Source organism: Babylonia areolata, chromosome 8 (genome assembly GCF_041734735.1).
Source record: "Babylonia areolata isolate BAREFJ2019XMU chromosome 8, ASM4173473v1, whole genome shotgun sequence".
Classification (NCBI taxonomy): Eukaryota; Metazoa; Mollusca; class Gastropoda; order Neogastropoda; family Buccinidae; genus Babylonia; species Babylonia areolata.
Window position 1 is genome coordinate 47502313 of NC_134883.1, and position 23110 is coordinate 47525422.

The window sequence follows — 23110 nt, forward strand, 5'->3', positions numbered from 1 at the left end:
TCATTAACAGCATCCCTTTATTTGAAGCAAAAAATAATCAAACATTTTCACATGCAGGTAAGCACCGTCAAACATAGTTTACAATTTCTGAGAATGGCAATTCATTTTACACATGTCAAATCTGTGACCGTTTGCCGGAACACATCATTAACTGACATAAAGTCAAGATAAACAACGAATTAATCTCAGTGCACATAATAAATCGCTGCCCAAAACAACTGCAGAATTAAACACAAATTACAATCATTTGAAATACTAGACTACTACAACAGCTGAATAGCAGTAAAAATACCAGCAGGAAATCAATCCCTCAGTCAATCAAGATTGACAAATCAAATCAAACCAAACTGTTTATCGCTCAGCCGACCACAAAGGGCTGCATCAGGGATGATCACCTGTCAGGTCTTAAAACCAGCTGAAGAGAACCGAAAAGAATGTTAACTGATCCACCAAAACGACATTTAAAAGACCAATCCATCCACCTTTATTTCAGTCCACGTACACTATCTAAACTTGATCAAGGTCAAAATTTGGATTTCCTTCTGCAACCAAAAAACAATATCTGGAGGTGGGAGAGGACAACCTGGAAAAAAACAAAACAAACAAACAAAAACAAACAAAAAACAACAACAGAAGTTCAATGATCCAGAGGTAAAATGCTGGAATCTGACGTCATGCTGATCCCATCAGTCAACCAGAAGACATTTCATGACCTGAACATATTTCAATTAAACAAGAATCTTAAAAATAAAATAAAATAACTGATCCATTGACCCAATAACAGAGAAAAGGCAGAAAGAAGTCAAGACATGGATTTAAAATCCTCGAAGACAGCCTTTTGGGGACATGTTTCTTGGGATCTGAATGCTAGTATCATTTCCGCAGTGCTCACTCAAAGAAGGGGTACACTCCTAAATTGTGAAAATTCCATCATAAAGGAAACCACTGGTGTTTGTTGGCCGGATCTGCACATGTGTTTCGGAACCTGAGGTTGATGCAGCCATCAATAAAAGCAAGCATAACGATTGCTAGAAAAGAAAAAAAAAATCGAAGGCACAATATCACTCAGCAAGAAAATTAATCTCAAGCATGTTTTCGCCTCGTTAGCACAACAAAAGTAAGCAAAAAGCATAATCTCAACAAGTTAAATCGATCTAATCTCAAACAAATTGCCAGCGTTCAAGGGAAATATATTCAATTAAAAAAACAAACAAACAAAAAAACAACAACAAAAAAACAACAACAATAAGCATCAACAACAACAATAACATCAATAACAACATGAACAACAGCAACAACAACGACCACAACAACGACAGCAACTTCTTCTTCTTCTTCTGCGTTCGTGGGCTTCAACTCCCACGTTCACTCGTATATACGCGAGTGGGCTTTTTACGTGTATGACCGTTTTTACCCCGCCATGTAGGCAGCCATACTCCGCTTTCGGGGGTGTGCATGCTGGGTATGTTCTGGTTTCCATAACCCACCGAACGCTGACATGGATTACAGGATCTTTAACGTGCGTATTTGATCTTATGCTTGCGTATACACACGAAGGGGGTTCAGGCACTAGCAGGTCTGCACATATGTTGACCTGGGAGATCGGAAAAATCTCCACCCTTTACCCACCAGGCGCCGTCACCGTGATTCGAACCCGGGACCCTCAGATCGAAAGTCCAACGCTTTAACCATTCGGCTATGGCGCCCGTCCAACGACAGCAACAAATTCCTTGGTACGTTTCACTTTACAAGCCAATTCAAAAGAATTAAAAGAGACTCTTTTTGACAGTGTGAAGTTTTCTTTATGCAGCCTTTGTCTGTCAGTGTGTGTAAGACAAAAAAAGACAGTTTTGCAAAATGTGCCGGTCTTGTGTTGTGCATTAAAGATTTGCATTCCAAACAAATCTTGTTTCGTTGTACGTATTGCAAAAACCATGCTTGCAAGAAAATTCAGTTAGAAATTCAATCTCAACATTTAAAACCATTTACACACTGAAATTAATCATAATCCATTGCATCTTATCATATCTAATGAAAATAAATTACAGAGACTGAAACCGTAACAAAAGTATGGCCAACGGTTTTCATGGAATTAAGAGAAGAAAAAAAAAGGGAAAAAAATCTCAATCAATCTGCAACAGTTCGAACATGGAATTCAGCATCAGGTGTCATTCCTGTATGTAAGAACGTCAGAACCTTGATTCAAACCTTGTTTAAGGTATGAGGATAACCTTTGATCAGTCACTGAGTATGGTAACATCACACACACACACACACACACCAGATATATAGAAACAGAAATTGGACATACACCGGTTTTTCCATAAATCAAATGTGTTAATCTCCATAAACTGAATGAGCAAAGTTCGTTTGTTTGTTTTCTCTGACTGAATCGGTATCTAAAAATAAAAGAATTATCTTTAGGTTTGTTTTTTTAATCATCATATCTCCGTATCTCCACATCTCACAACATTAAATCATGCTAGGAATAACCACTGAGTTGAGAGGAAAAAATTCCAACGAACTCCAAGAAAAGCGATTAACTTATCAAGAACAATATTCCCCAAGTTGGAAGCACCCTCTTGATTTTGACCCACGAACTGACACAACGGTTATGTACAACTCCGTGCATTCAGATCAACAGTGGCATTTCGGTTTCGCGGAATGACGCAGGTGATAGTGACGTAGATGGAGTCCACAAAGAAGGTCAACTGCACGTGCTCGAGGGACGCGCCTTGCACGTGCATGATGACGTTGCTGTCTGTGACGTCAATGCGGGTGATGCGCTGAGGGGAGATGGGAACGATCTTGCCCAACTCTCCCAGTAAGATCACGGAAGGTCTGTGAGAAGAGAGCAGAAGACATTGTTCCGCATTATGTATGCATAACATAATTATGTGAATGTACAAATATACAGATAAAATAAAGTAAACTACGCGGACATATTTTGCGGCGCGCGCGCCTGTATGTGTGTGTGTGTTGACATAAAAAAATCCCAAGTATCGTAGTTTTCCTCTTAACATCAAAATGTGATTTCAGATATAGCTATCCAGTCCCTTTGGTTTTTGTCATTTCATTTAAATAAACCGAAAGTTTGGACCTGCTACGAGACGTGTTGGTGTTTTCTTCTTCTTCTTCTTTTTCATTGTCGAAAGAGACATATGTTTAGAATGTCCAAATATATGTTGCTGGTTTTTTTGTTTTTTCTGAAATACATTGATGCCTTTAAAAAAAGAAATCCTCTCTCATCTTATATCCTGCCCTCCAACCAAAAACTAAACTTCCTCCCAAAACCAGAAAACAGACATAAAGCAATAATATAGAAGGAAAAAAAAATCCCAAATCAATGTTTATAACTGGGAGGAAAGAGCAACAGCATTTGAGCACAAGTCCAATTTCAGAACGTGGAAAAGTCTGGCACCTGCCTACTAATGTTTGTGCATACACCGATTGTCTCCCTTTATCCACACATTGTATTGTATTGTATTGTATTGTATTGTATTGTATTGTATTGTATTGTAATTACTTTTAGTCACAACTGAATTTTTGTGTGATGAAATTCGGGCTTGTCTCTCCCGGGGAAAGAGCGCCTTGCCTAAAGTGCGACGCCACCTTTTTTTTTCTTTTCTTTTTTTTTTTCTGTTTGCACATGCACTTGTTTTTGCTATCAATGTATATAATTCTACAGAATTTGGACATCGACAACCTTTTTGCTGTCGTGGGTTCTTTTACATGCGCCAGGTGCATGCTTCTTCTTCTTCTTCACCTCTTCACAGTGACGTCGTCCTCTCCGAGTCCTGTCTGGAGCCATGGAGCTTGGTGTGCAGCAGGGTTGGTGTCGGCCACACAGTGTCTCTGAGCCCCTTCAGGAGGGGACTGACAACAGGACTGAAGAATATGTTTTGGTGTTTTGCTCTACGAAACCAAGAGACTTGCCAGGTTGCACCGAGCTGGCTTTGCCACCTTCCACAAGGCAGCTAAATTCCATGTGACATGGCGCAGTCATGGGTCCTTTTACGTGCACAAGAACGGTGGGAGTTTAGGGGTGGGGAGGAGGTGGGGGTGGGGGGGGTGGGGGGGTACTCACTGCTGTCTGAGGACAGGGGCAGTGTGGTAGACACAGGGACGGACAGCCAGACAGCCAGACACCACCAGGGGGAGCTGCTCGCTGAACACTGTCAGTCTGTCCGGCTCGTGGGACTCGTACACATACAGCACGGATGGCTCCTGAGAGAACACAGCGTTGTTGGGTGGTTACTTTGTTTGCTTCTTTGTTTGTTTGTTGTTGTTTTTTTTACTGTGTTCGTTACTTTGTTTGGTTGTTTGTTTGTTACTTTCTTTGGTTGTTTGTTTTTTGAACATTTTATTTTCCGATGCAGCTTTATTGATAAAAACAAAACGAGGAAATGATCTGTACTGACTCAATGTGTGTGTGTGATTGTGTGTGTGTGTGTGTGTGTGTGTGTGTGTGTGTGTGTGTGTGTGTGTGTCAGTGCGAGCGCGCGCGTGCGTGTGTGCATGTGTATTTCTCTGTGTGTGTGTGTCTGTGTGTGCCTGTGTACCTACATGTGTGTATATATACATCTATCCCCCCACGCCCCCCACCCCGAACCCCCACTCTCTCTCTCCCTCTCTCTCTATGTATACGTGTGTACACGTACATCAACACCCTCTCCGGGGCCACAGGGCACGAAAGACAAGCACCCAGACCACCACCACCACCACCACCACCAGCAGGAGATTGGAGAGAGACACACTGACCTTGCCGAGCCCCACCATGGAGGGCGTGATGGTGTAGGGACCCTGGAGGTCGGCCACCAGCACGATGCCGAACACGTGGCTGCTGATGACGCTGTAGGTGGCCCACACCTCCCCCACACTTCCCGGACCCCCCACACCCCGCGTCCCCAGGGCCCTCTGTGGACAGCATCCGTCAGGGGGGGACCCAAGGCAGGGGAGGTCAGGTCAGAGAAAGGAGCAGAAGATGAGATGCGTGTGTGTGTGTGTGTGTGTGTGTGTGTGTGTGTGTGTGTGTGTGTGTGTGTGTGAGTGTGTGTGTGTGTGTGTGTGTGTGTGTGAGTGTACGTGTGTGTGTGTGTGTGTGTGTGTGTGTGTGTGTGTGTGTGTGTATGTGTGTGTGTACGTGTGTGTGTGTGTGTGTGTGTGTGTGTGTGTGTGTGTGTGTGTGTACGTGTGTGTGTGTGTGTGTGTGTGTGTGTGTGTGTGTGTGTGTGTGTGTTGTGCCTTTTTCCTGTGATTATTCATACATCTGCACTATATTTGTAGTACTGCAGTGTTGGATACAGATTTTGTTTTCTTCTCTGTCTTCATGTGCTGTTTGTATGGTAAAACGCACTGGCATATAATCATGTAGTGTTTCATGTGAGGCGTTTGGAGTCCATCTATGGGGAATTTGCGCCATATAAGTACAATATATTATCATTATTATCACTGTTATCAGAGGAGAGAAGATCATGTAATAGGAGGGATGACAAGAGAAGATAATACATGATAACATTAAGATAATAAGACAAAACAAGACAAGACGAGACACTCTGATGATTATAGGAACAACAAGGTCAATGATCATGGCTATGGTTATCGATATTTTCATTCTCAAGAGAGAAGAATAACATTAAAAAAAAAACTAAAAAAAACCCAGTTTCAGTTTCAGTAGCTCAAGGAGGCGTCACTGCGTTCGGACAAATCCATATACGGTACACCACATTTGCCAAGCAGATGCCTGACCAGCAGCGTAACCCAACGCGCTTAGTCAGGCCTTGAGAAAAAAAAACAACCCAAAACCCGATAAATTAGCAAGCAAATATACAAATAAATGAACATACCTTGTAAATTTGGTCATCGATCATTGTTGCTGGTTTGGAAGGTTTCAGAATCAATCCTTCAGCATTGCAACATCTAGGAACAAGAGAGGCAAGGCCTTCAAGACTCACTTGTGATAAATTAAGTCCCCTAGCATTAATTACAGAGTAATTTCCCTTTTTTACTATCTGCACCAAAAACGTTTGCAAAATAAATTAAAAAAATCCATGCTTAGCAAAAGAAGTTCCTGTTTGAACAAAAAATGATAATAATGACTCCTCTTGTTGTAGTGTCAGAATAACAGGTCAAAGTGCCAAGTTTAGAGAATACAAAAATATAAATATAACAGTAAATGCAGTTTGCATATAATTAGGCTTCTTTTATTATTATTTTTTTTTTGTGCCCATCCCAGAGGTGCAATATTGTTTTAAACAAGATGACTGGAAAGAACTGAATTTTTCCTATTTTTATGCCTAATTTGGTGTCATCTGACAAAGTATTTGCAGAGAAAATGTCAATGTTAAAGTTTACCACGGACACACAGACACACAGACACACACACACACACACACACACACAGAAAACCGAACACCGGGTTAAAACATAGACTCACTTTGTTTACACAAGTGAGTCAAAAACGTGTGGTTTATCAATAACAGATTAATGAAAGGAAAATATATCCTATAAACAGACTGATAAATACTTTTTTGTTTACTGACAAACATGTATCTTTTTTCCGATGTGTACTCGTTAATCAACAAGCAAGATTTGTTAATAAACACGCGAGGTTTATTCATGAAGACGTAGACCTATGCATTGCTCACACACACACACACACACACACACACACACACTTCGATAGGAAAAACAAATAAAACTACACGCAGGAAAAAAAACAACAACCCAAAAATGGGTGGCGCTGTAGTATAGCGACGCGCTCTCCCTGGGGAGAGCAGCCCGAATTTCACATAGAGAAATCTGTTGTGATAAAAGAAATACAAAATACAAACAATACAAATACACACGACAGAGAGAGAGAGAGAGAGAGAGAGAGAGAGAGAGAGACGTGATATCTCAGCATCCACAATCATGTTGTCCCCACAGAGCATAAGAAATACATTTTCTGCCTTGTCTTTCAGTTTCTAAACACGTGTAGGTTGTAGATAATCAGATGTGGACAGTTCATACAGAAGTATGCCGCCTCTTCTGAACTCAACCCCCCCCCCCCCCCCCCCCCCCCCCCACCCCATGGAAAGCAGCTCAGCCGTCTCATGGCAGATAGTTGTGAAGAAAAGTAGCGTGTGTTTGTGACGTCACGTGAGGACTGACCTCATCAACAGAGTGACGTTAGTGAACCCAATGCCGTCACTGGGGGCCACGGGACCCGCGCTCAGCACCGCTGCCGTCAGCTGGAGTTCTGGGTTCGGTTCTTTGCCCTCTGCCACACATGGTGATGGATTATATATACATGCTGTTTGTGGGTTGTTGTTTGTTTGTTTGTTTGTTGCTGTTTTTTGTTTGTTTTTGTTTTGTTTTGTTTTCTGGTTGTTGTTGTTAACTGGACCTATTATAATCGTAAAGCGCTTAGAGCAAAATTATTTGATAAGGCGTTGAATAGATAAACTTATTATTTTATTCGATTTTTTTCCATTCCATTCATTATATTCTTTTCCATTCCATTCCTTATCTTCTTTTCCATTCCATTTCATTATATTCTTTTCCATTCCATTCTTTTCCATTCTTTTCCATTCCATTCTTTTCCATTCCATTTCATTCCATTCTTTTCCATTCCATTCCATTCTTTTCCATTCCATTCTTTTCCATTCCATTCCATTCTTTTCCATTCCATTCCATTCTTTTCCATTCCATTTCATTCCATTCTTTTCCATTCCATTTCATTCCATTCTTTTCCATTCCATTCATTATATTCTTTTCCATTCCATTCTTTTCCATTCCATGTCATTCCATTCTTTTCCATTCCATTCCATTCTTTTCCATTTCATTCCATTCATTATATTCTTTTCCATTCCATTCCATTCTTTTCCATTCCATTCTTTTCCATTCAATTTCATTCCATTCTTTTCCATTCCATTCATTATATTCTTTTCCATTCCATTCCATTCTTTTCCATTCCATTCTTTTCCATTCCATTCTATCCTATCCTATTCTTATTCGTATTCTGTTCTAACTCTGTTCCATTCTATTGTTGCTGTTGTTTTACCATAGCAAACTGAATTTAATGGGGTTTCGACGAGTTCTCTACTACCTAGATAAACATTTTCTCCTGCTGCTGTCAAAACAAAAAGGGGCACCAAAAAACAACTCATCAGCCACTGACAGTAGTCTGTTATACCTAGCTGGTCCACACAGAGTTCGACTCATCAGCTGACTGTATCTGTTATACCTAGCTGGTCAGCGGAGGTCCACGTGGAAATTAGGCGAGTTCTATACTACCCGGATAAACATTTTTCTTCTGATGCTGTGAAAACAAAGGGGGCGGGGCAGCAGCAATAATAATAATAATAATAATAATAATAATGGTATTTATATTGCACTGAATCTTGTGCAGAGACAAATCAAAGCGTTTTCGCACCAGTCATTCACACGCATGCATAACTCTAAAAACTGTAGAAACTAAAGACAAGGAAGAGGCAGGGAAGGGAGGCTATTTTAAGAAGAGGTGAGTTTTGAGGCCAGACTTGAAAGAGCTGAGTGTGGAGACATGACGAAGCGAAAGAGGAAGTTCATTCCAATTGCAAGGTCTAGAGACAGAGAAAGAACGGCGGCCAACAGTCGATCGAGTGTTTGAATCTGGGTATGCGTAAACAGAGTGGATCCGAAGCAGATCGTAGTGAGCGAGATGGAGTGTAGAGGTGAAGGCAGCCGCAGAGATAAGAAGGGGAAGTTTTGTGAATACATCTATAACACAGAGTGCTGATCTTGTACTTTATTCGGTGTGAGACAGGGAGCCAGTGGAGAGCAAGACAAAGAGTAACACTGATGACGATCCACTGACTGTATCTGTTGCCTGGCTGGTGGGTGGAGGACCAGAAGTTGTCCTTGAAGGGAGCCAGGCCCAGGACGTGAGCCAGCAGGGAGGACACCCCGATCTTCCACTGCACGTTGCCCGGCTGGTAGTCATGACTCACTCGTGCCTGCCAGGGGTCAAGGTCAGTCAAAGACACTGCGGGCTCGCGTGCACGCGCTCTCTCGCTCACTCACACACACACATATACACGCAAACGCACGCGTGCGCACGCACACAGACACAGACACACACAGACACACACACAGACACACACACACACAGACACACACACACACACACACACACACACACACACACACACACACACACAGAGCAGAATAAGAGAAAAACGACGAGGAGGGTGTGGAGAGACTACAAGCATAGTGCGTAAAAACTTCCTCGCAGGGAATGGCATCAGTAGCACTAAGTTTACTTGGCGTTAAAAATGTTCCATAGTTTCAGTTTCAGTTTCAGTAGCTCAAGGGGGCGTCACTGCGTTCGGACAAATCCATATACGCTACACCACATCTGCAAGCAGATGCCTGACCAGCAGCGTAACCCAACGCGCTTAGTCAGGCCTTGAGAAAAGAAAAAAAAAGAAAGAAAAAGATGTGAATAAATAATAGATAAATACATTAAAAAAAACCCACTACTACCACTACTAATTATATGTATAAGGCGCAAAAACTTGATGAAGTCAACTATAAGCTTACATAAATAAATAATTATAATAATATCCATTGACGAAAGACAATTCTGAAATCCTGAGCAAAAAAAGAAGTTTGCTTCGCCGTTGAGAATGTTCCCGAGTCTACAGCTAATTCCCTCGACTTAGGACAATTATTCTTACACCCTGAGCAAATAGGTTAGTTTCTGAAGTCTACCGCTGATTTCCCAGACTTGGGACAGTTTTTAGACCCTGAGCCAAAGAGAACGCTGCGGTGATGACTCCATCAAAACGCACCCCCTCCAAAGCCCACCCTTGCTGACCTGGGTGACGACGGAGTTCTCCAGTGTCTGCAGGATGTCACGTGCCGGGGACATGCAGTATTGGATCGTCATGTTGTTCACCACCGCCCCCTGCGCCATCTGGCGGAGCCACTTTGCCCCCAAGGTCAGGTCAGAGTGCAGCGCGTGCACTCCTTCGAACTCCACGTCCAGCCAGTCCTGCTCGTAAGTGTACAGCCCCCAGTGGGAGGCGTTGGTCAGCAGATCTATCCAGAACTTCTGCAAAGCAATGCAGTGCAATCAAATACAACGCAATACGACGCGACGCACTGCACTGCAATGCAAGACAGTACAGTACAACACACCGCAACACAACGCAACGCACTGCATTGCAATGCAATACACGGCGGTACAGTACAGTACAGTACAGTACAGTACAGTACAGTACAACACACCGCAACGCAACGCAACACACTGCAATGCAATGCAATGCACGACAGTACAGTACAGTACAGTACAGTACAACATACCGCAACACAACGCAACGCAACGCAACAAAGCGCAACACATGACAACGTAATGCAATACAATACAATGCAATACTATACAATGCAATGCAACACAGTAAATCACATCTTTATTCATCCACACCGACACACTCACAGACACACTGACACACAGCCGATTTCAACGTACTCACAATATGATACTGGACAACAACAACAATTAACAACAACAACAAAAAACAACCACATATAAAGCTAAAATCACACAAGCAAGTAACACAATACAGCGACTTGATTTATCACACACACACACACACACACACACACACAATCCCCTCCACACACACGCGCGCGCACACACACACACACATACACACACAACATCCCCCCCATACACACACTTACACAAACAACATCCCCCACCACATACTCACACACAGACACACAAACAACCCCCAACACACACACACACACACACCCAACACACACACGTACACGCACCCCCCCCCCCTACACACACACACGCGCGCGCGCGCGCGAGCGCGCACACACACACACACACACATACACACCCATCTCCCCTATCGAACACACACATGCACACCCCCACCACCACCCCCACATATACAACTCCCAACCCCTACCCCGCCATACCTCCCTTTCCCCCCCAAACCCTCCCTCACCTCCCCCCCCCCCACCCCTACCTTCACCCTGCCCCCCTCCCCTCCTCCCCTCCACACACACAGTCTGATGACCTGATCGTCAGGCACGGCTTTCCCGGTGTGTTCCAGGATGAAGTTGTAGCGCCCCCCGTTCTGAGTGGCATAGGTGGTGTCGTTGCTCCAGTAACGGTTGTGGCCCACCGCCCTCAGCCCAGTCTGCTGGTACACGTACCTGTGGGGTCATGGGTCAACGTGTTAAAGGTCAACCAGGTTCAAGGTCCCACAGCTTTTGTACGGCCATCGGGGCAGTGAATTCCTGTCCACTGTGTCCAGGGCTGGGCACAGGAAGGCAGTGATTTCATATCCACTGTGTCCAGGGCTGGGCACAGGAAGGCAGTGAATTCCTATCCACTGTGTCCAGGGCTGGGCACAGGAAGGCAGTGAATTCCTGTCCACTGTGTCCAGGGCTGGGCACAGGAAGGCAGTGACTTCATATCCACTGTGTCCAGGGCTGGGCATAATAAGGCAGTAAACTCCTGTCCACTGTGTCAAGGGCTGGGCAAAGGAAGGCAGTGACTTCATATCCACTGTGTCCAGGGCTGGGCATAGGAAGGCAGTGAATTCCTGTCCACTGTGTCCAGGGCTGGGCACAGGAAGGCAGTGAATTCCTATCCACTGTGTCCAGGGCTGGGCACAGGGTGGGAGGGGGGTGGGAGGGGCCCAATCCTCCTTCCCCAACCTGTGCCAGGTATCCGTTCCCGCCTGGATGAAGTGGACAAAATCGGAGTAGAGTGCCTTTCTCAGGGACACAGCTCCATGCCGAAACGGGGCCTCGAACCCTGATCACTGGTGAACACTGGACCTCAAGTCCAACGTCTGACCGGCTTTGCCATGGTGCCTCCTTACCCAGGATATCCATCGTCATCATCAGACTTCCATCATCATCATCATCATCTTCATCATCTCGCACCAGCAGCAGCAGCTACATGTATTAGCAGAAACAGTAGTAATTACAGCAACAATAGCAGCAACAGTATCCATAGCAACACTCGTCGGCATCATCGTCATAGCAGCAGCAACAACAGCAGCAGCAGAAGCGGTAGCTTGATATTCTTAGCTGCTTTTTTTTAATTAATTTTTTTTTTTTAAAGAATCCTCACCCTAGCAAACAGTAAGCTAAGTCATCAGCTAGAACAGCTGAAGAAAACACACCAAAAAATGGTATACTTTTTTCTCAAAGACTTCGTTCTCAAGACAAGACAGATCTGTCAATAAAGAAAATAAGAAGAAGGGAGAGGGGGGGAAATGAAGAAGAAGAAGGAGGAGGAGGAGGAGAGGGAGATAAAGACACACAATAACACAGACACTGATTGCTCACAAGCCTAATGGGGTCGGTTTTGACACAGACATTGCCTAATGGCATCAGTTTTCCACTGCCAGCTTTGTTTTGTTGAAGTATTTGCAATGGAACCAAACTGCTCTGGCACTGCTGTATGACAAATTCAGTAAAACATGATGTCAACGAAACAATACTCACGACATCCCTTTGGGAAATATGTCAGGCATTGCTTCCCATGTCTTCACTCCATTGTCCACTCCTTTGTAATACCACCACGAGTCGTACTCCAGGTATCTGTTTTCAATTAGAAAAAAACATGACTCGTGAACACACACACACACACACACACACACATATATATATATATATATATGTGTGTGTGTGTGTGTGTGTGTGTGTGTGTGTGTGTGTGTGTGTGTGTGTGGTCTGTGTGTGTGTGTATGCATGTATGTATATGATAGTCAGTCGTGTCCGACTATGACCATCAGAACAGCAGAGGAGGCAGCTGCTGTTCCGACTATTTGGGCTAGAATTTGATTATAGTGGAGAGTGTCTTGCCCAAGTACATCCCCACTCTCTCGGCCAAGAGGGTTTTAAGACAGTCGGCGTTGGGATGGTTCCCAAAGGCCAACTAGCCCACAAGGCTGCAGCACTAAGAGCCAGTGCAATTTTGCCTCCTAGTTTGAGAGTCATAGTCCTTCACAAAAGACTAAGCTGTAAATGGTTTCCCATTGACTGGAGAAACCATTGATAATACAGCTCTCACTTTGCTGGTGGCCCAAATGTAAACTTATGTCAATCTGTGATATAAGCCGAGTGTTGGGCCTCGTGAACATATACAGTACGTAAAAAAAGAAGTAAACAAACTTTGCATGGGTTTGGATAGACCATCCATACATTGAACACTCTTCCAAACTAACCTTTCTCAAACCCAACACATGCACCTTATCGTTACACACGACCACGAGCGTGCACACACACACACACACACACACGCACACACACACACACACACCATTAAACCACCACAAACCGATAAAACAAACAAAAATAAAAACAAATAAAACAAAAAAAGCTTTTCCCTTTCGCTTTCCCAGACGAAAAGTGCGGATCAGTGAAGGCTAGAAACGTCCTTGTCCTTTGTCACTGGGGTGTAAAACATCCCTTTGTGTTTACACAGTTTGAGTCCCGCAGAAAAAATAGGTCCGTCATGTGTGTCTCGCTCTGTCTAAGTATAGCGCACTGCTATGCTAGATTATATGTATCAGCCCGCTATTACCGGGACACAAGAGGAGAGCTGTGGTAGCACTGTGGGTTATTCCCCCTGATGTGTCTGTCGGTTTTTTTCCCCCGTGGTTTTTTTTTTTTTTCTTCGCCTCAAAACACACGTAACCGGAGCTCCCGTTGATCTGAGATAGGTTGTGGAAGGTGTTGTGGAACTGGAGTTAACCCTGGCTGTGTGGAATTGAGTTACAAGCGTTTCCCTCCCTCGGAGTGCAAATTTCTTTCCAGGCTTTGAAACCAAGGTGAAACCAAGTGAAGCGAAAAGTCGGGTGCTAAACCTTTTTTTTTTTCAGTTTTATAAAACTAAAAGAAGAAGAAAAAAGAAAAAAAGAAGAAGAAAAAGAAAAAGAACACACTGAAATATGATTTGATCGGAATAGGGCGCGTGTCTATTTATAAGTAAGCAGACAGAAATATAATTTTGTGGGGAGGGGTGGGGGGTGGGGGTAGTGTGTGTGTGTGTGTGTGTGTGTGTGTGTGTGTGTGTGTGTCCCACTCCCTTTTTTTCCCCAGCCAGTAAAGAAAGTAAGAAATCAACACGTGTAGCACAAAAAAATGTACTCCATGGACTTGCATGCAACAACAACAACGACAACAGCAACAACAACAACAAAATAAAATGAAAATAAATTCACACACACACACACACACACACACACACACACACACAAGAGATGAGAGGCCGTTAAGGACGGTCAACTGAGGTGTAGATGAAAGGGGCCGGACAAGGCAAACAGGACCTGTAGGGAACGTGCAGCTTGTTGGCATTGCTGACCACGTCCAGTATGGTGGCCTGGTAGTTCTTGTGGCGCTCCGTCTCGTAGTAGTAATATGCACCTGGACACACGACTCTTCCTTTATTCCCGACGTTTCATTGCTTTCTCCGTGTGTCGCGCGGTGCATCGGTTAGTCTGTCTGTACGTCTGTCTGTACGTCTGTCTGTCTGTCTGTCTCTCTCCCTTACTTTTTACAATGATGATGATGATGATGATGCTTTTCATTGCTTTCTCCGTGTGCGGTGCATCGGTTAGTCTGTCTGTACGTCTGTCTGTCTCCCTTACTTTTTACAATGATGATGATTATTATCATTAGTCGTAGTTGTAGTAGTAGTAGTAGTAGCAGTAGTGGTTGTGTCTTATCGTTATCGTTGTTATATTGTTGTCACAAAGACAGACTGGAAGGCATGGCAATGCCTGGAATCTTCATCCTTGAGAAATACAGGTTTTATTTATCTTTATCTATCTCTCTCTCTCTCTCTCTCTCTCTCTCTCCCATATTCATCTTTTCTTGTTATTATATTAATTTCCTTCTTGTTTTTAGTCTGTCTAAAGGGCAAGATGTAAAAAAAAAAAAACAACATAACATCTTTGCTAATTCCACTTTCCTCATCATAGAAAATTCAACCAACCACCTAACCAATCAACCAATCAATCAGTCAATTCAACCAGCCAACAAACCAATCAATCAATCAGTCTGTCAATTTCCATTACATACATTTCTTACCTTTTGCCAGTGAATGTTTAGTTATAATTGATATAGGTGAGTATACCTACGTGTGGCCTTGTGTGTGTGCGTGCGTGTGCGTGCGTGGTATGCGCGCATGCATGTGTATGCCAGTGTGTGTATGCATGTTTGTGTGTTTTTGCGTGTGATCGTGCGTGCGTGCGTGCGTGCGTGTATGTGTGTATGTGTGTGTGTGTGTGCGCGTGCGTGTGTGAGGGCGGGGTGTGAGGGGTGGGAGGCGGGGGCTAACCATTGTCGGTGTAGTAGCCCAGGTAGTTGATGGTCATGTCGTTTCTCACGTAGTCATCCCTCCTCCCGTACACGTACTGCAGGTGAGACCCCCACTTCTCCATGGCCTGCAGGCACAGCAGGCACGAAACACTACTCTCTCTCTCTCTCTCTCTCTACTCTGAGAGAGGGGGTGGAGAGAGAGGGGGGTGGGGTGAGGGGGAGAGAGAGAGAGGGGGAGGAGGGAGGGAGAGAGAGAAAGAGAGACCCCCACTTCTCCATGGCCTGCAGGCACAGCAGGCACGAAACACTACTCTCTCTCTCTCTACTCTGAGAAAGAGAGGGAAGAGAGACAGAGAGGGAGGGGGGCGGGGGTGAGGGGGAGAGAGAGAGGGGGAGGAGGGAGGGAGAGAGAGAAAGAGAGACCCCCACTTCTCCATGGCCTGCAGGCACAGCAGGCACGAAACACTACTCCCCTTTCTACTCTGAGACAAGGGGAGACACACACACACATACACACACACACAGAGGGAGAGAGAGATGGGGGAGGGAGAGAGAGAGGGAGACAGGGGGGAGAGAGGGGGGAGGGGGGATGGAGAGAGAGAGGGAGAGGGGGAGAGAGAGGGGGAAGGGGGAGAGAGAGTGGGGAGGGAGAGAGAGAGGGGGGAGGGAGGGGGGCAGAGAGAGGTGGAGGGAGATGGAGAGAGAGAGGGGGGAGGAACGGGGGGGGCAGAGAGAGGTGGAGGGAGATGGAGAGAGAGAGAGGGGGGGAGGGGGGCAGAGAGAGAGGTGGAGGGAGATGGAGAGAGAGGGGGGGAGGGAGGGGGGGAGAGAGAGCGGGGAGGGGGGGAGAGAAAGAGGGGGGGAGGGGGAAGAGGGGGGTGGAGAGAGAGAGGGAGAGAGAGAGAGAGAGATCCCCACTTATCACTGCCCTGCAGGCAAGCAAGCATTGCTACCCTCTCGTTACTCTCTCTCTCTCTCCCTCTGTGTGTGTGTGTGTGTGTGTGTGTGTGTGTGTGTGTGTGTGCATTTCTATCTATCTCTCAATATATATCTTTCTCTGAGAGCTGTGGGTGACGATGAGATCCACTGTGGTGCATTTCTATCCATCTATCTATCTATCAAGACATGTTTATTCAGGAAACACCGTGGGGGCACATGAAACTTTTACATAATTCATGTAACTAAATTACAAACATGAATAGTACTTGGTATCGTACTCACGATCCATACCAACTGTTTGGTCAAGAAATACACGAGAAATACATTTGGAGAAAGACTGAAGAAAAAGTAACATGCATGAAATACAGCATTATACAATGTATACATACCAGGAGTCTATCTGTCTGTCTTATCTATTTGTCTCTACACTGGCTGCACTGCATACCTTGTTGACGACCTGGGAGCTATAGGACAGGGTGAAATCCACAGTGGTTTATTCATATATATATCTGTCTATCTTATCTATCTATCTGTGTACTGGCTACACACCGTGTTGACGCCCTGGGAGCTGTAGGACAGCACGAACTGCACAGAAGTTCCTGCTGGCACGTGATCCACGCCGCCCATGATGCCATAGACCAGCTGACCGGCGCTGTGGCCCTTGACCCGGGGCTGCAGCCAATGGGAGGCCGCCATGAAGTGTGAGGCAGAGGACACCACCACCACGTCCCCCCCGCCGTCAAACAGCACCAGGGGACCGCCCTCCAGGCCCCCCTTCAGTTTCGTCCCCGGGCCAAAACTGCGTGAACATTTTTTTTTCAAAACAATTATACCTCCCTATGTATATGTGTGCATGAGCAGAGAGATTTACTATTCGCCATCGTTACTGAGTTCAAGGTGATAAGATATTCACCGCAAATTTACATGTCTCCGGTTGTTATTCGTATGTGGGTGTGTCATATTTAGAGTAGACACCGACGTGGAATGCTCAAAGTATGCCGAATTACGGGGAAAAAAAATCTAAGTATTTAAAAAAAAAGCCTTCGACCCCATTACGATGTTTGCTCAAAAACTGTTTTCAGTTTCGGCAGTTTAATTTATTGTAGGCAGGCATGTACAACTGATTTATTTTGTTTGACAATTTTTTTCAAAACTTTTATTTGCATAGGGTATAAAAAAAAAAAGGGGGGGGGGGTTGACTGCCTGGGTTCTTTCAAAACAGGATACAAAAAAACAAGAGGAAAAATGATTATGAATCCACTTGGGAGAGGAGAAGTTGAGTTCTTCTTCTTCTTCTTCTGCGTTCACTCGTATGCACACGAGTGGGCTTTTACGTGTATGACCGTTTTTTACCCCGCCATGTAGGCAGCCATACTCCGTTTTCGGGAGTGTGCATGCTGGGTATGTTCTTGTTTCCATAACCCACCGAACGCTGACATGGATTACAGGATCTTTAACGTGCGTATTTGATCTTCTGCTTGCATATACACACGAAGGAGGTTCAGGCACTAGCAGGTCTGCACATATGTTGACCTGGGAGATCGGAAAAATCTCCACCCTTTACCCACCAGGCGCCGTCACCGTGATTCGAACCCGGGACCCTCAGATTGACAGTCCAACGCTTTAACCACTCGGCTATTGCGCCCGTCTTTGAGTTCTTCGACTCGTAGAGTCTTCAAATCAACTGAAGATAGCAGCAGTCACAAGTGCAGTTTTCTGTTGATCTCTGTCGATCTCTGTTTCACAGCAGCGTTACCGGATGGCAAGACCGAGTCTAGGATTCATATTAAAGAAGGTCATGAGATGGTGTCATTAATTCAAAATGCTCTTGCCATTTTATTTGCATATGTTCACGACTTTGGCGTGTCATTTGTTACACGATTTTGCAGTCATCCATGCTTCGAGGGGGACTTTGAGGTTATTCAATTTGGGACTTGAATCAGACAGAAAAGTGTTAATTGATAGCATTGCCTTTTAAACCAATACATAGAAAATGGCGAGAGAGAAAAAAACCTGACAAGGTTTCATGAAGACAGGGGGGGGAGATAAAAGCAAAGAAATATACATCTGATTAGTTCATTATTTGAGAGAAATGCTTCTTCTTTAAATCCAGGGCTTACACAACGTACTTGGTATGGTCAATAATATGTTCGTGCTCAGTTTTTGTGTGTGTGGATTAATTGCTATTCTGATATGTGCCGAAAAAGTGAATCTTTTCAGTCTGTGGGAGATTTTTTTTTTTTTTTTTTTTTTTTTTTTTTTTTTTTGCCTGAGCGAGTTAACAGGGCACACATAAACAGGAAGTTGTGTTTATTTTCAACACAATGGAGACTGAGAGAGAGAGGAGGAATGAGGACAGAGAGAGAGAGAGAGGAGCAGAAGAATAAGGAGAGAGAGAGAGAGGGGTGGGGGGGATGAGGAAGACTTAAATTGTCCATATTATGTGTAATCTTTTCTTGTTGGCCTTGGCCTGTTTATCTTAACTGTTGTGTATACCTATTGTGACACGATGTTCCAGGAAAGTGAAAACGCTATTTAAACCAATGGCTATAGAGTGACTGATGGTCATGATTTACGCTGTTTAAACCAACGGCTATAGAGTAATAGATGGTGATGATTTACGCTGTTTAAACCAATGGCTACAAAGTAACAGATGGTGATGATTTACGCTGTTTAAACCAATGGCTACAAAGTAACAGATGGTGATGATTTACGCTGTTTAAACCAAGGGCTATAGAGTAATAGATGGTGATGATTTGCACTATTTAAACCAACGGCTACAAAGTAACAGATGGAGATGATTTACGCTGTTTAAACCAATGGCTATAGAGTAATTGATGGTGATGATTTACTGGATCAACGACAAGAAGATGAGAAGAAGAGAAGTCGATTAAAAGATTGAGACTGTAGTGGTTATGGTGGTGACAATCAGCGTGAAGTGAACAGCGAACGATCTAAAAAAAAAACAACAAAAAAACCCCCCAAAACCAAAACAACAACAGCAACGTTAAGCACACCATTAAAATGCAAAAGGCTTGTTCTTGTGCAACGTTGACTCCCCCCCACCCCACCCCCATCCACCCCTTCACCCCCACCCCATCCCAACTCCATACACGCACACACACACAGCTTTTTTCTTTCCGTCAATCACCCAGAACAAAATTACCCCCAGGAAGACTCACATGCCAAATGTTTTCGCAGTGTCGGCGCAGTGAATGCCTCCATAGGCCAAATAGCCGAGGGGCCCTGTCGGGGTTGTGACGGTGTGAGAGAGGTTGAAGGCAGGGAAACCAGCAATGGTGTGGTCCGCGGACTGGGCTTTGGTCCCCTCGGTGTCCCCCACGTAGCCCTGCCGACAGGGACTGACGTGTGAACCAAGCTGTTCCCTGCACTGTGTCTAAGTTTGCACCCTGACAAATGACACCCTCCACGCGACCTGCCCCTCACTGCCACAATGCTGGCTTTTTGTGGTGGTTGTTGTTTTAGTTGAATTGTATTGTACTGTAGTATATTGTATTGTAGTGTGTTGTGTTCTGTTGTGTTGCGTTCTGTTGTATTGTGATATGCTGCTTTGTATAGTTACAGCTTAGTTGTTTGGGTTTTTGTTTTTGTTTGTATATTTGTTTGTTTTTTGTTGGTTTTTTGTTGTTGTTGTTGTTGAAGACTCTGACTCTCAAACTAGGAGGTAAAGTGCGCTGGCTCTTAGTGCTGCAGCCGTGGGAGCGAGTTAGCTTCTGGGAACTATCCCAACACCGTCTGTCCTAAAAGCCTCTTGGCCGAGAAACTGAAGTGGGGGTGTAACTTGGGCAAGACACTCTCCACTATAATCAATTTCTAGCTCAGGTAGTTGAAACAGCATTTGCAGACGTGTTACCACTAAGCCACCACACCACACAGAATATCTATATCCATGGTGCTGATTTTATTGCTCATTTGTTTACTTAGCCTGATAATTCAAAATGTTTCATTCAGTTTTAGGCCAAAGCCCCTAACTGTAGGTGACAATCACACATCAATTACTTAAGTACAAAGAGAGAGAGACAGAGACAGAGACAGACAGACAGAGACAGTCTCTGTGTGTGTGTGTGTGTGTGTGTGTGTGTGTGTGTGTGTGCGTGTGTGTGTGAGCGTGTTGCAATGAGAGACAGAAAGAGAGAGAGTGCGTGAGAGAGAGAGAGAGAGAGAGAGAGAGAGAGGGTGACTGAGAGAGAGACAGACAGAGAGATGAGAAGACAAGGCAAAAATTCTGTCGCGCTTTTTTTTCCATCCAGTCTTTACCTTTAACAGGGTCTAAAGTACTCGAGAGAGAGAGAGAGAGAGAGAGAGAGACACACACACACACACACACACACACACACACACACACACACACACATGGGGGAACATGTGCATGTGGGTGGGATGGGCATGGTCAAATTGTGTCCGAGAATTTATGTTCAGTGGCGTGTGTGTGTGTGTGTGTGTGTGTGTGTGTGTGTGTGTGTGTGTGTGTGTGTGTGTGTGAAATGGAAATGCAATTGTGTATTTCTTTATCACAATATTCTTGTGTGTGTGTGTGTGTGTGTGTGTGTGTGTGAAATGGAAATGCAATTGTGTATTTCTTTATCACAATATTCTTGTGTGTGTGTGTGTGTGTGTGTGTGTGTGTGTGTGTATGCATTTTGTTGTTATTGTTGCTCTTCATCTGCTTGTTTCTTCTCTCTCTCTCCTATTTTTTCTTTCTTTTTTTCCCTTCTTTTTAATTTCTATTTATTTATTTTTTTATTTTTTTTTTATATTATTTTCATTGATGGCTTGATGTGAAAAAGCAATTGTTGCTTATTCAATTTACCATCATGAAATAAAATCTTGACTTGACTTGACTTGACACACAACACACAGAGTCAGACAGACAGACACCACCACCCATTCTGACACTGACTGTCGACACCGATCAGTCAGTCCGTACTAACCTGCGAAAAATAAACCAAGGGAAGCCCTATGTATCTTTTGAAAGTGGCGGTGACCTCCCTTTGCCCCGCCCGGAAGCGGTAGGTGTGTGACACGAAACGACCAATCCGATCAATGCCGTGCGAGGTCACGTTGGAAACCAGTTTCAGGTTCCGGTTCTGGACGTACTGCTGACCATCCACGTTGAAGAAGGCTGGTGAGCTGCGCAGCCAGCTGATGCCTCGGATGGTGACGTTGTAGCTGCCGTCCTGGGACAGCACCAGCTGGATGTTGTCGGCGTCGTCATCGTCAGGAACCTTGGTCGGCGTTCTGCTGGTGGCGGTGTCTTTATAGGTCGCTGAAATACAGACACGCCGTATATAGTATATGAATTCACGCACACACATTCGCACAGATACAAACCGACACACAGACACAGAGAGACAGATAGACAGACAAACACACACATACACGTAAGCTCAACGTACACACACACACACGCACACACACACACACACACACACACACACACACACACATATATATATATATGTAGGACGATATTAAATGTCCTTGTAATCAACAGCATGCAGAGTATGTGAATAACGATAGATGCTTTGCACTGTGACTGTGTATTGACAGATGAGCGTCTTAAGCCTTATGACACCTTCTTCCTGTCAAAAAAAGGAGAAAATGTCGAGCCTGCCAGGATTCGAACCGGAAATCTTCTGATACGTAGTCAGACGCGTTATCCATTGCACCACAGGCGTACTGTATGTACGGATTGTTACAATACAGCACAACACAGTACAATACCACAGGCGCAGCACAAAACATGCACTGTGAAGAGCAAGACAGTGACACTGTGTACCTTATGATGGTGTTCAGAGTGCTAAATAGCACTGAGTCAGACTTCTAGCTGACAACTGATTTGGACTTTTACCATTAACACTTATCAACAACAGATATAAGTGCCTATAACTGGGTGTTATGGACACTCATTAACAACAGATATAAGTGCCTATAACTGGGTGTATAACAACAGATATATAAGTGCCTATAAGTGGGTGTATAACAACAGTTATAAGTGCATATAACTGGGTGCATAACAACAGATACAAGTGCCTATAACTGGGTGTTATGGACACTTATCAACAACAGCTATAAATGCCTATAACTGGGTGTATAACAACAGTTATAAGTGCCTATAACTGGGTGTTATGGACACTTATTAACAACAGCTATAAATGCCTATAACTGGGTGTATAACAACAGATACAAGTGCCTATAACCGGGTGTTATGGACACTTATTAACAAGATATAAGTGCCTATAACTGGGTGTATAACAACAGATATATAAGTGCCTATAACTGGGTGCATAACAACAGATATAAGTGCCTATAACTGGGTGTTATGGACACTTATTAACAACAGATATAAGTGCCTATAACTGGGTGTATAACAACAGTTATAAGTGCATATAACTGGGTGCATAACAACAGATACAAGTGCCTATAACTGGTTGTTATGGACACTTATTAACAACAGCTATAAATGCCTGTAACTGGATGTATAACAACAGTTATAAGTGCCTATAACTGGGTGTTATGGACACTTATTAACAACAGATACAAGTGCCTATAACCGGGTGTTATGGACACTTATTAACAAGATATAAGTGCCTATAACTGGGTGTATAACAACAGCTATAAGTGCCTATAACTGGGTGTATAACAACTGCTATAAGTGCCTATAACTGGGTGTATAACAACAGATATAAGTGCCTATAACTGGGTGTTATGGACACCAATTAACAACAGCTATAAGTGCCTATAACTTGGTGTATAACACATTGTTTAAGGCAATGTCTCGTACCGGGGTCAACTGGAAGATGACAGACCGGAAAATGCAAATCAA

General features: G+C 44.1%; 1 protein-coding gene across 2 annotated transcripts in view; it reads right to left on the reverse strand.

Annotated features, from left to right (window-relative positions):
* Positions 1 to 23110, reverse strand: part of LOC143284887 (uncharacterized) — a 27614-nt gene continuing 4504 nt past the window's right edge. For both annotated transcript variants that reach the window (XM_076592006.1, XM_076592005.1), the window contains exons 3-16: positions 21216 to 21550; positions 19446 to 19612; positions 16813 to 17062; positions 15344 to 15449; positions 14331 to 14427; positions 12505 to 12600; positions 11061 to 11199; positions 9842 to 10078; positions 8840 to 8978; positions 7153 to 7261; positions 5847 to 5919; positions 4762 to 4917; positions 4088 to 4227; positions 1 to 2841 (exon numbers count right to left, since the gene is read on the reverse strand). In XM_076592006.1, coding sequence (XP_076448121.1) covers positions 2613 to 2841; positions 4088 to 4227; positions 4762 to 4917; positions 5847 to 5919; positions 7153 to 7261; positions 8840 to 8978; positions 9842 to 10078; positions 11061 to 11199; positions 12505 to 12600; positions 14331 to 14427; positions 15344 to 15449; positions 16813 to 17062; positions 19446 to 19612; positions 21216 to 21550 — 2273 coding nt within the window. In that variant the 3' untranslated portion in view covers positions 1 to 2612. The remainder of the gene's footprint in view (positions 2842 to 4087; positions 4228 to 4761; positions 4918 to 5846; positions 5920 to 7152; positions 7262 to 8839; positions 8979 to 9841; positions 10079 to 11060; positions 11200 to 12504; positions 12601 to 14330; positions 14428 to 15343; positions 15450 to 16812; positions 17063 to 19445; positions 19613 to 21215; positions 21551 to 23110) is intronic.